Source organism: Scardinius erythrophthalmus (assembly GCF_964197995.2).
Source record: "Scardinius erythrophthalmus genome assembly, chromosome: 19".
NCBI lineage: Eukaryota > Metazoa > Chordata > Actinopteri > Cypriniformes > Leuciscidae > Scardinius > Scardinius erythrophthalmus.
The window spans coordinates 21,107,026-21,120,267 of NC_138239.1; the positions used below are offsets into that span (position 1 = coordinate 21,107,026).

General features: G+C 37.1%; 2 protein-coding genes across 2 annotated transcripts in view; one reads left to right on the top strand and one right to left on the bottom strand.

Moving 5' to 3' along the window:
- Window positions 1-778: 778 nt before the first annotated feature.
- kif11 (kinesin family member 11) lies at window positions 779-10,157 on the bottom strand. Its single transcript, XM_081394022.1, is given in 24 exon segments — window positions 779-1,416; window positions 2,317-2,427; window positions 2,567-2,733; window positions 2,855-3,077; window positions 3,185-3,464; window positions 3,538-3,677; window positions 3,911-4,069; window positions 4,164-4,289; window positions 5,184-5,356; window positions 5,467-5,674; window positions 5,795-5,983; window positions 6,087-6,174; window positions 6,738-6,756; window positions 6,759-6,825; window positions 6,931-7,026; window positions 7,118-7,360; window positions 7,449-7,539; window positions 7,647-7,771; window positions 7,867-8,052; window positions 8,462-8,540; window positions 8,721-8,818; window positions 8,918-9,050; window positions 9,689-9,820; window positions 10,046-10,157. Coding segments are annotated over 23 exon segments (3,186 nt in total). The 5' UTR covers window positions 9,763-9,820; window positions 10,046-10,157; the 3' UTR covers window positions 779-1,305.
- A 1,779-nt stretch (window positions 10,158-11,936) lies between these two features.
- Window positions 11,937-13,242, top strand: part of dicer1 (dicer 1, ribonuclease type III) — a 34,283-nt gene continuing 32,977 nt past the window's right edge. The window contains 1 exon segment of the mRNA XM_081394507.1: window positions 11,937-12,064. The gene's annotated coding sequence lies outside the window, so the exon portion shown is untranslated.

The window sequence follows — 13,242 nt, forward strand, 5'->3', positions numbered from 1 at the left end:
CTGATTGCACGAGACTTTGGCATAAAAGCACGTGCTTTAGACAGCGGATCTGATTGGACTAGTGGAAACTGAAATTAGGGACTTCCACGTTGTTTTTGGTTTAATTTTTTTTAGACAAACTTTATTTTTTATCAATAGTCATAGATATATACACTATATATAGTGTATATATCTATGATCAATAGTACTGTAGCCGTGATGTCAAACCCGGAAGACTGATTCGCCAGTGGTTCTCGTCTTGAGATTGTTTTTCAATTTAGGGAAAAAAATAAAATAAAAAGGCCTATGGTAAATTGACGATACTCGGACTTTTTTTCGCCAACGTAAATAACAGGTCATATCTAGTTACGTTCTTCTTTTTTATTAAATATATAAAAGCTTCTAAATTCGCGTTTTCGATATGTGCGTGTAATTTACGTTGTTGAACAAAACGACCAAGTATCGTCAACTTAAGTTTCCCCACAAACTTTATTTTACTCATAAATTGAAAAACCCATAGAAAAATCTCGAGGAAAACACTAGCGAATTAGTCTTCTGGGTTTTGGCGTTTAGTACTCTTTTATAAAAGATGATCAATGTCATTACTGCTGAAGTAACTATTTTAGCAGGTGTAAGGAAATTAACCAAATATGAAACACTCATTTGTGCACTTGAATTGAGAGATAATTAAAATCATGCACAAAATTGTAACAGTTAATAATAAAATAACCAATCTTTTTTGTTTTCCTAAACACCCTATTTCATGCACAAATCTTACTCAATATGGAAAGTTTCATTAAATAAGGTTAGAGCAATTCTTACATTTTAATTTCTTTATTAATTATACTACTGGTAATTCAAACCTCCTTCACAAGCAGACATTTTCATTCTTGTAAATAGAAACTTCAATCCCTTAAATTGTGAAAAAAAAAAAAAAAACTAAGCCAACCAATATTACATTCAACAATTTAATAGAAAGAATAAACTTTATACAAACATTTCAAAATAGAACCATATTTTAAAAATATGTTTTATTGGTTCAAATATGGAGTGGATCAATTTATTTGAGCTTTTAATTAAACATACAAATGTTCAACAAAATCAAACCACAAAAAAGCAAGCTCTAAACTAGTGAAACTAACCGGAAAATTAACAGTAGGAAATCACCCAGAAGTTATAACTATTAATATTAAACTGTGACTGAGGAAACAGACATGAAAAAGAAAGTACATAGACAAAACATGTTTAAAAATACGTACACAGAAGTTTAAAATGATGCACTTTAAGACATCCAAGGAGAGAGTAGAAACTGCAACATAATTAAGTTTAATTCTGACACCTGAGTGGTAGTTTAGAACGTGGCGGCGTAATCATACTCTCATTCTCCACCTTTGAATGGTTCAAGGATTTATTGCTGTTTTCCTTCTTGCTTTTCTTCTAGTTAGACAAAAAGAACAAAATATTGTCAATCTGCATCTATAATCAATGAGTTTGATAATTCTTTACCAACACTGTAAAGGTGTGGTCACATTTAACATTGTTTGGAAAATGTTCACAGCAAAATCCAGTCATTTCAATAGAGCTGGTAAGTCCCGCCCATCCGTAAAACCCCAAGTGGACCTCTAGGTTGAAAAATCGTCAATGCAAGTGAATGAGAGAAAATAATTATTTTTTGGTCCCGTTTGAATTGTGCCATGAATGTGAACATATGTTGTCTGTGAATTTTTTATATAATTTTTCATGTTACGAGTTTGACAGTATATGGTATGATTATTCGGCTAGCAGTTGTGGAAAAGACATAACGAGAAAGACTACATGTCGCCTATGTGACGTCACCCCATAAAGTTGACTTACCCGTGGTTTTCGCCAACCTCAACGATTTTGTCCTCTCCCTGAAAGAAGGCGGTGAGGTTCACCAAAGACAGCCATGTTTAGCGGGATCCGTGAGCTAGTGTCCGTGTGCGAGTGGTGGTGACGTTTCAAACGGGTCGAAAGCAGCAAGGAGTTGTAGTCCACAAAGTGCTCTCACACAAAGTCTAACCGTATCAAAATTCTACCCGCTAAATTGTAGCATTCTTAACACGAAAAATTATATAAAAAATTCACAGACAACATATGTTCACATTCATGGCACAATTCAAACGGGACCAGAAAATAATAATTTTCTCCCATTCACTTGCATTGACGATTTTTCAACCTAGAGGTCCAGTGGGGTTAGCGGAAGGGGCGGGACTTAGAAAGCTACATTTGTTGTAACTTGTGTGAGCAGTACTTCATACATCACTACACTATTGAAAATATACCTTTTTTGCACGTGAAATTTTGCTAATGTCTCACCTTGAAGAAGGGAACCCTTCCATTCTCAAAACACGTCAGGTTCTCATCAGAGCACGACTGTTCGGTGATGTTTCCATCACTAGAAACACTGACTTCATCCTCCAGAGAATCCTAAAAACAGAATTGAGGTTACAAAAAATAGCATCTACAGCACCTTCGAATAAATCTTAATATATTTTAATAGCAAACATTGATAGCGTTTCCACTGATTCAAACTCCTCCTGTAATATAAAGAATATGGATGGACTACCTGGTCGAGAGGTTTCTCCTCTTCTGTCTCTCTGACAGTTTCACACTGGTTTAGTGAACACTGAAGCTTTTCCTGCTGAGCTCTGAACTCCTCTGCCAGCTCCTCTCGACTCCTCGGCTTGTTCAGCACACGTGGGTACATGTATTCCCTACGCTGAGGGGTCGTTCCTGCAAAGATACACACATCACATTACTGCCCTGTACACATGGACCGATTTACTTGCACTTGGGCAGTGACTATAACCAAAATGCTATATTTTGAATATTTCCCTCACAGCGTCTCTCTTACCTGTTGGTAAATCTTGCCGTAGCTCTGAGCTGATGAAGTTGTGTACAGTGTCCAGTGCCTGAGTGCTGATGGAGGAGAGGGTCTCTTTGTGCTCCTGCATCGTGGCATCATCTTTACCGGTCTGCAATTCCACACGACCCAGAATTCCTTCCACTTCCTGCTGCATGGAAGTCAAACGGACTTCACAGTCCTGAACGGCTTTCTTCCCCTTTTCCTCGACAGACTGCATGCACACAGAAAATAAGGGATAGGGATAGTCTCAAACACCAGAAATGCATCATGGAAGGAGACAAATAGTCAAGTGCAAAAGACCGACAGGACCAAACTAACCTTTAGCAAGCCTTGCACAACCGTGTCTGTCTCCCTGATGAGTGTAAGCTGTTCTTGGGCTTTATCCTCAGTTGAGTTTCTGGCTTCGTGACACCACGCGAGTCCCGACTCAGCCAGCGAGTCAAGCGATGTCTGTAGCAGTCCGCAGTATCCGGCACACTCCTCCAGCGCTCTCTCTCCCTCTTCCGTCACTCCATTCATCTCTGTTATCACTCCATCCACAGAAGAACCCAGTCGAACACGGACAGACACAGTGTGCTCCTCGGTCGCAGTACATTTACTACAATAAAAACGATTTATTAGGGTTTCGTTAACAGGAAACTTGAAGTTATATGTTGTGAATATCCCCTCACCTCTGTATGGAGCTCTCTAGTGTTTCTAGTGGAACAATCTGGGCAGACGCTGCCTGTGAAAGACCCTCAAAGTCAGTCTGAGTGTCCAACGCCAAGAGATTCATTTGGTTCTGCAAACACTGAACCAGCTCGGCCACACGCTGTAAAAAGGAACAATAAGCAGTTTAAGAACTAGTGGTCAAAAGAGATTTAGACAAAAGTTCTGTCACAGAACATTACAGGAGAACTTCATGAGGAGAATTTTTTTTAATTGGTTACATTCATACCCATAAAGCTTGTGACCATCTGAGCCAATCAATTTAACAGAAATGTGATTGCTTGGATTAAAGACAATCCTCCTCTTCAAGAAACTGTCCAGGGGTTATAGACCTACCGCCTGATGGCTGTTTCCAGCTTGGCTAATCTGTTGCTTGAGCTTGTCGTGTTCAGCACGCAGAGTGCTAAAGCCCTGCACAGCGCACTCTTGCATACTGGCCAACGATTCAGTGTAAGAGTCAAAAAATGACATCATCTCTGATTTCAGACCCCGCATCTGTAAGATACATTTTTTACCATAACTTATTACAAATCTCAAATAAGCAGTAAACTGGCATAACAACAGGTCAAGTCATTCTTCTCACACATACCTGCTTATTCAGAGTGTGGTATCTGTGAAGGGTTTGCTTCAGACTGTCATTTGTGGCCATGACAGACCTGATTCCTGGCACCGCCTGGGCGACCAGAACCTCCTCTAGATGCTGCTTGTGTTCATCCTGAAAAAAAAAGGGTCAATGAATGGTGATCAATATAATGCCTAAAATTACAATTAGGATAAATTGGGAAAAATGGGCATGCACAATTAAAGGGGTGGTATAATGCTCTTTACACAAGATGTAAATAAGTCTCTGATGTCCCCAGAGTGTCTTAGTGAAGAGTGAAGTCTTAGCTCAAAATACCCCACAGATATTTTTATATAGCATGTTATAGCATTGTCTTTTTGAGGGTTAGCAAAAACACACCGTTTTTTGTGTCTGTCCCTTTAAATGCAAATGAGCTGCTTCTCCTGGCACAGGGGGCGGAGCTACAACTTGTGTCCTTTTACCTCAAACAGACATGCACTGGAAATTTCAAAAACCTTTAGCCTTCTATGTTCAAACCGAAGTCAGAAAGATGGAGAGACTCACGAAGTAGTGACAACATGTAGTCAACGTTTCTGAATGGTTAGTTGGTGAATTTATGTTGCTAAAATGTCTAATGTTGATCATCATAACGCCCAAAAAAATCAGTCTTGGAAAGTGACTTATAGCATAGGCCAGGAAAAGTAATTGTAATTAATAAAACTCCATGGGCAATTTTATGAAAGATTTTTTTCCAGCTATGTAAAGCTCAAATATTTTAATCAGATTGAAATTGTGTATTTTTATTTATGTAAATGTATTGGTTTATTTAAAAACAAAGATCATGCAGCTCAAATTCAGTTATTTTAATTATAGTAACTTCTCAGAAACTAGGAATGCCCATAGATTAAAACAAGTAAAAATAAATAAAATAAAGGCATTTTGTGGTTTCAAGACTGCACAAAAATCAAGAATTCAGCCTTGGTATATATATATATATATAAAAAAAGCATGTATAATCCAAAACATTTGGACTGATTGAGTTCTTACCAGTATTTCCAGCATGCTGTTCTGAGCCTCCTGAGAGAGTTTCTCCTGATGTAACACTTGTTCCTTGCACCGCTCTACACCCTCTCCAACAGCTTCTTTAATACTGCTGTAAGACTCACAGACAGCACCTAATGTCTCCTTAAACACTGTGCCATTTGCATTCAGCAGCTCACCTACACAGAAACATTTAAACAGGCATTCATTAGATCAGTTTTCACTGTGATTTTAAACACCTATAAACAGGGTTATTACATGAAGAGTGCATCCATGTGATATATCTTACCCACAGAAGAACGGTAATAATCAATCATCGCAGCATGTTTGTGGCTCTGCTCCTGCAGCGAGGTCTGCATGCTGTTGTAGCAGTTCTCCATGCGTTGGGCGAAGCTCTCCTGGACCTCCCCGTTATGATGCTCCACCTCCTTCTTCCTCTGCAGCTTAGCGTGGAGACCGCTAACGTCCTGCGTGCTGGCCTCAGCAGTGCTCAACAGCTGGATGAGAGAGAGACTCAGTTAGGAGAACGTGCATGTATGCATTTATTATCAGTGCATCATCGAATGACACACACACATGCGCGCACACACACACCGATTCCTTCTACCATCACAGACCTGGTCAGCAGTGCTGTATAGTTGACCCTCATTACTCTGGAGCTGTAAAGCAATGAACTCCTCCTGAGTGAGGCGGTGCCTGGTCTCCGTTAGGTCCTTGTGAGCCTCCTCCAGTTTCTGGCTCTTGTCCTGCAGGTCCTCGGTGCACTGGTCCAGTTTTTGCTTACTGTCTGTGAACAAGTCTATAATCTGCCAAGAAAAAATTAGTCAGATACATCACTCACACTCAAAAGTGGAAGTTGGGCAGGTCTTGTAGAAAAGCAGAAGTAGAATGAATTTGAAAGACGCTCACCTTCTTGAGCTCCTCCTCCATAGCAGCGATCCGATCGTTGTACTCGGTAATCTGCTCTTCCTGAGACAACAGTTTACTGTTTATATTCCTGCAAAAGGGCAAATAAAGGATGAAATATAGTCTGCTCCTTAATTATCTGCTTTAATCAATAATATAAAAATAAGTCTTACTTCTTGGAACATGAACATATTTAGTTATACATATAGAGTTACGTGCCAAAGTGTAGTACTTAGTATAAGCCGCATTATCCAAGGACCAATGATCATAAACTACCTTTTCAAAAGTTTGAGGTTCGTAAGAATTTAATTATTCTAAAAGAAGTCTAATGTTTTCCAAGGCTGCATTTATTTGATAAATACAGTAAAACTAATATAAATCATTTTGATATCTAGACTTGGTGCTTAAGATACATATCTTATTAACAACAGCTGTGCTGCAAAAATTGTGTAGAAGCCGTGATAACATTTCAGAATTCTTTGATGAAAATAAAAAAAATGTTTTTAATAATTGAAATATTTTGCATCATTGTAAACATCACTTTTGGGCAATTTAATGCGTCCTAGCTCTGTATAAAATTAATTTCTTAAATTAAAAAAAAATTCTAACTGACTCCAAACTTTAGAAAGGTAGTAGCATGTACACAGAACTCACTCATAATTATCAAGAGAGGATACACTCCATGTTTATCACGGGTGGCAGCCAGATCTCTTTTCAGTCGCTCAATCTCCTCTGTGTATTCCTGCAACATTTATTTTAGAAACACAAATTTGTCAATGCTGATACCGCATGAACATGAAGAAATTGGTTAAGTCTTAAGAAAATGTACACCAGTAAAGAAACTTGCCTTTATCAGAGTTCTCTTGGTGAGTTTCTGGTTGACCTCTGGCTTATTCATGATACTCTTGGCCCTGTTAGCATAGTCCAGAGTGCTCAGAGTTTCCTAAAATAACAAAAATCAACATATAAGTCAACATTCCCAATAATACAGAAAAACAAAGAAACAGTACAAAGCCAACTAGCACAAGTCATACCTCCAGATTGATGGAGGCAGGAGACACAGTGGCGATAATGGAGGTTTTGGTGCGTCCACCCAGCGAGTCCTGCAGTATGCGGGTGAGTTTTGACTCCCTGTAGGGCACATGAGGCCCTCTCTCCACCAGAGCCTTGATTACACGACCCAGGGTCAGCAGAGACTGGTTTATGTTGCCGGCTTCACGCGCACGTTTATCAACAGCACCAGATCGCCCGATGTTCTCACTACCCGCAAGATCCACCTGAACAGTGACAGACGAGTCGTCGGTTTGAAAATACTTTAACACCGGTGAACTCCCACTATTGATTCAGAGAAGAAAGTAGACTCACCAAGTTCAGTTTTCCGATCTTAACCAGCTCCTCTCCGTCCAGGGTGATCTCTTTCATGTGAATAGTCACAGAGAACACGGAGTGGGATCGACTGGTGGAATAAAAGTCAAAGAGGGGCATTATAAACAATGAACAACTTAGCAATGGTGTACAATTGTTTTTGTCTCTTAAATTGAGATGCAAGGATCCAGTTATTACCTAGAGTAAGCATTCATGAGGGTGGAGGCCGTCTTCCTCTTGGCCGCTCCTCTCTCCAGGATCTGATACACCTCATTCTTATTGTGCACAGTGATCTCCTCCAGACCTTTAATGGTCACACCCCTCTGATAGAAACACAGATTGTCAGATTTGAGTGAATATTTTCATATCATATGGATATTATAGGGAGGTGTAATACATTAGATGATTAGAAGCATACTTTATTTCTGGGATCATCAAACAGTTGTAGTCTCTCTGTGACATCAGGAGCAGGGCTGAGCAGGTCAAACAGTTCTTCATTATAGATCTCCAGCAGAGATACCTTCACTGAGAATTCTGTGCCGTTATTGGACAGTTTCTCAAAGATCTGATGAAGAGTTCTGGGAATAATTCCAGCCAGAGGGTCCTGTGAGAGAGAAGGTGAAAGTAAAGGAAGAGAGATAAAAACAAAAAACAAAAAAAAAACAGAGTCCCTGAGCAGATCATATCAAGGAAATATTCGTACTGATACTGTGGCCCAACAGCAAAATCTCAATAAGAAAGCATTATTATTTAGTTAATGTGCAAAGCGCATAATAGATATCATCTACATCTAAGTCATAAAGGCACAGTAGCAAAAATAAGAGTCAGAACAAGGCTAGAAAGAGTTCCATTAAACTAAATTAAAATAGTTTCTGGTGCAAGAAACCTTTATTAACATTAGTGGCCTTTAGGAAAGAAATAAAACACTAATAATTGAACGTATTATTCGAAACAGCCATTGGAGATACACTTTATACTGCTGCAGAACTGCCAAAATGCAACTCAAATGTTACCTCTTCCCAAGTAAACTCCTCATTGGGCGACCTGTCACCCTCCATTGTGAAGGTTTTCCCTGTTCCAGTTTGTCCATATCTTTTAGAAAACAGAAATTAAACAAATAAATAAATACTATGACTTTTTTCATGGTGAAATTCATAACTGAGGTATTAATTTAAAAACATTTGATGAAAAACCCTTCATATACATTTTAGAAACATAACAGGTAAAGCCATCAGTAAAGTTGAATGATATAAAATTTAAAGAGATACTCACGCAAATATAGTACAATTGTAGCCCATAATAACTTCATCTAATATGGGGCAAACCACACTTTTATAAACGTCAATTTGTTTGGCAGAAGGACCAAAAACCTAAACCAGACCGGACATTTAATGAGCATTACTGCACAGGAAAAGATTTGGACATTATTAAGACTCAGGATGTGGGTGGAAAACAAGCCAAAAACTAACCATGTCAAAAGTGTATGTTTTTCTTGCGGCTTTGTCCGTGGCGCCTCCAGTACGGACAGTCAACTCTTTTTTGTTCTGGTCACATTCAACAACGGTATGAGAGGCAGATTTACGCTCCACTGTGTTGAAGGGCCTGTGAATTGCACATCAGACATGAGATTGATATAGACTGAGATGTTAATTTTCATCTCATAAACCCACAATTTTATTTAGATAGAAAAAAATTCATAAACATTAAATCAAACAAAGAACAAAACCAAATAAAGAAAAGACAGTTAAAATCATAGAAAAGTAAATAAATATCCTATATTATGCTTTTCAGCAATTATGAAACAAGAAAAACAACACAAATGATAAAACTATTCTTTTGGCCAACAAACATTGTAACGTTAATTAATAAATTGTATAAGTTGATTTAAAACGTGACAGCTTTACATTTGTAAAGAATTGTCTCAGAGAGAAGAGAAATAAAAATAAATATCACGGATCACCTAACGGTTATCACTAATAGCATATTATTTAAATAATATAAACAAAGAGGGTTTTGTACCAGGAGTGTAAAAACCAACATGCAAAACCACTGACACGTGAGTGTGGGATGCTTAAAATAGCATATATATATATATATATATATATATATATATAAAACAGAATGTGAAATTGTATATATTGTATTTTTATATATATATATATATATATATATATATATATATATATATATATATATATATATATATATATATATATAAACAAACAAACATGTACATTCACCTGCATCGTACAACCACTTGTATATTTCTTCCTTTCTCATCTTTTTTGGCTGCTGGTATCTGTGATGATGCCATGTTAAAGGAGCGTCTTCTGGGCTCCAGGTCAGAAAATGCCCTTTAAATGTAAGTTAACCTTTAAACAAAAGCAGGAGTCAATTAGCAAAAACAAGTCACATTAAAAGGTCGCTTACATATATATATATATGCGCCACTTAAAAATACAAGAATATATATAAACAACACAAACATCAGATCCATTATGTTGACACTGTCTAGCCTAAATTACGCCTAACGTTAAACGAAATAAATGACAAAAACAACAAGCTACTGAGAGAAAAAAAATCGAAAATGCACGTACCGTTTAACTGATATACTTTAAACGCAGATAAAGTAAGATGATAAAGCCGTTTAAATCCCTCAAATACCGCAGGTTATTTGAAACCACTTTATTTGCTGTCCGCTCTGACTACGAGTCTCAAGCTCTGCAGTTAGCTGACTTTGAAAATTGCGCATCTGCAGCTTTAAGCCAATCAGAGAAAAGGGTTTTCTGACCATCCTTCTGATTGGTCTAAAGGAAGAGAGCTGGAGCGGATGCATCTCGGGAAAGTGCAGCGTTTTCGAATAGTACTGATGAGCAGTATACACCGTATACGTTAAATAAGACTAATCAGATAAACACTAAAGTCATTTTCACTGATACAGTTTATGGCATTTTAAATTAGACTTATTTTAGTTTTATGTCTATTACGATTGCTTCTTTATGTGTTGTTTTATGACAGTGCAGAAGACAGGAACTATGGTGTCTTTCCTCTTATGTCAGTTTTGTACGTTTTTTTTATATGATCTAAAATCTTTTCCCACTTAAGTGCAGCTCTCTCTGATATACATTAAAACAGGAACTGTGATCCAGATTCAAATATACGTCACAAACGTTTCTCTTTCTGAAACGACGGTAGTTCCTAAAATTACCAGTAGATGGTAGTAAGATACCATTATAACTTTGCTCTCAGATGCTCTGGGTTGGCCTACCAGTTTGGTAGCGTTTTAAATTGGACTAAAGAGGAAACAGATGTAATATATTTATGTAGCACTTTTCTAGCTGCTGTCTTACATGGTCCATCGTTGCTCTGTCATTTCTATTCATCATGTGATTGTGAACATTTTATTATTTACAATTTATTCTTAATTACATTAAGAATAATTGATTCCTTTTTTATGCCGTTAACTTCTGATTTCACATCGCATTTGTACTCCCGTTTGTACTATGATTTTACTTTATTTTATATATTTTACACAGCTATGGAAATACAAATGTAAGTGTTTGTTTTTGGCCAATTTTATGAACCAGGTTTTTTTCTTTTCTTTTTGTTACGTGAAGGTCACATAAAACTGTCTTGGAAACTTTTTACCATACAGTTGTTGTTGTTGTTGTTGTTGTTGCTACTTTTACGAAATTTTAAATGCTTTTTGTGTATGGATTTTAATGTTATGCCCAAACTTTCAAGAAGGAAATACTTATAAACAATTTAAGTTATTATGTTGGGGGAAAATACAAATAAAAATTAAGATTCATTATTACATAAATGTTTCAAAAAACACCTCACGGTTGTGACGTCATTATCATCGCAATGCGTGAAGAAAACAAACAAGAACTTTCATCTGGACTTTAAATCATATTACAAAACATTAGAAAACATGCAAAATATGAAGGCTACCAAAACATTTGATCTCCTGAAGGATCTGCATATTTTTTTTTTTTTTTTATTTCCCCCTTCTATATATTAATTAATATGTTATTAGTATTTAGTGTTCTCTGTACCTATTGTACTGTGTATTGCTCTTAATAAAGTTCGTAAAAAAAAACAAAAAAAAAACAAGAACTGAGGTAAATATAATTTGTGGACCGAATGTGGAGGAAAATGAACTATTATTAACTATAAAAAAACCTATTATTTAATTAGTTTACTATATAATGTTAGCAGAACAATTTTTTTTTTTTAATTAAACACAACACAAATATTGAGTTGCACAACACATGACGCTGTGGTGGAATTGTTTATGACATTAATAGACTAGTGTAAGTATGAAATGTGTGCTTCTGTTTCTCAAAAGTTCCACAGCCCATAGTTAAAGCAACACACGTTTAGTTTCTGTCTTCTGGCGGAGACTTTTATTTTAAAGAATCATCATTGCTATGGAATAGTTGTGTTCATAGTAGCTGTGCTCACACTTCCCGCTTTCCTCGTAGTGGCAGACTTCACTCGCGTGCAGAAGCCTGACAACAGCAGCAGCAGGAGGGAATGGGGAGAGAGGGGCGCCGCACCGTTTAACAAGACATTCTTCAACACAACACGACCAATAAAACAATTCACCATCGGTGAGCAGGCGCCTCAATATACAAACACATCGCGGCCTGATCGCTTGTGTTCTTCCTCTCGTGATCCTGAAATAATCAATAAAAACAACCGAAGCTAACACGAGCTCGCGTGCTAACCACTAACGTACCACCATTAAAAACAGAACTGTCCGGCTTACATCAGTTAAAAACTGTTCATGCTTTCAGTCTCTGACTGTTTAAATGCAATACATGGTTTATTATAAGACGTTTTAAGTGAGGTAAATCAATGCATGTTGTCTTTTCTTCTTGCATGACGGTGCCTTTTTAGCTACACGCGTCTGTTAGCCGTCTGATTCACATGGCAGACGTATTTACTATTAGGACAGATTCGGTGATGTACTTCACATGTGATCAAATAAGAGTATAGTTCAAGAATCACGTTTATGGTTGGCAAACTGACAGATTCACGATTTGTGTGTGTGTGTGTGGGAGGGTTGGGGTGGGGGTGTTTGGGTGTGTTGCTGGCTTCAAGGCCAAGGTCGCAATGAGGCCTAACTGATATGCATAAATAATCATATTTAATTGTTTAGATGCATTTGTGATTATGATTTGTATAGTGCGGTAAATATGTTGCTGGAGGGCTTTGGTTCTCATCTGCTTGACACCTGTTTGTGTTAGAAATGTGGGCAAAGCTGCTTGTGTGCCATCAAGGATGATTAAAAGCGTTTTGTCTTTCCTTTTCATTTTAGAATTAAGTAAATGTGATGTTGCATTAAGATTATTTATTAAAAAAATTAAATCTTAATAGGATCTGTCAGGTTGTTTGTAGTACCTTGGTAATACCATGCTATTCAGGCATGCACTTTGGTAATACCATAAGTATCTTAAGTTATTAGCACCACAATGTGTTTATGATGTCTGCTATATCCTAAAAACTTGTGTGGTACAGTCATGGTATCGGATGGTACCATTGTACTTTGATTTAAACCATATGAATATATAATCCACACGATGAACGTTCATTATAGGGTTCATTTTAAAATACTTTACTCAGCATATGCTGTGATGTTGATTTTGTCATGCACTCTGATGACATTTGGTGTTTTGATATTAATGCTTCAGAGGTAAAATAATTATAATTTTTATTGATTGATTGCAAAGCCAGTTATTGCTTTAATAATGCTATGGCATTTACAAAAACTTCTGTGGCTATAATT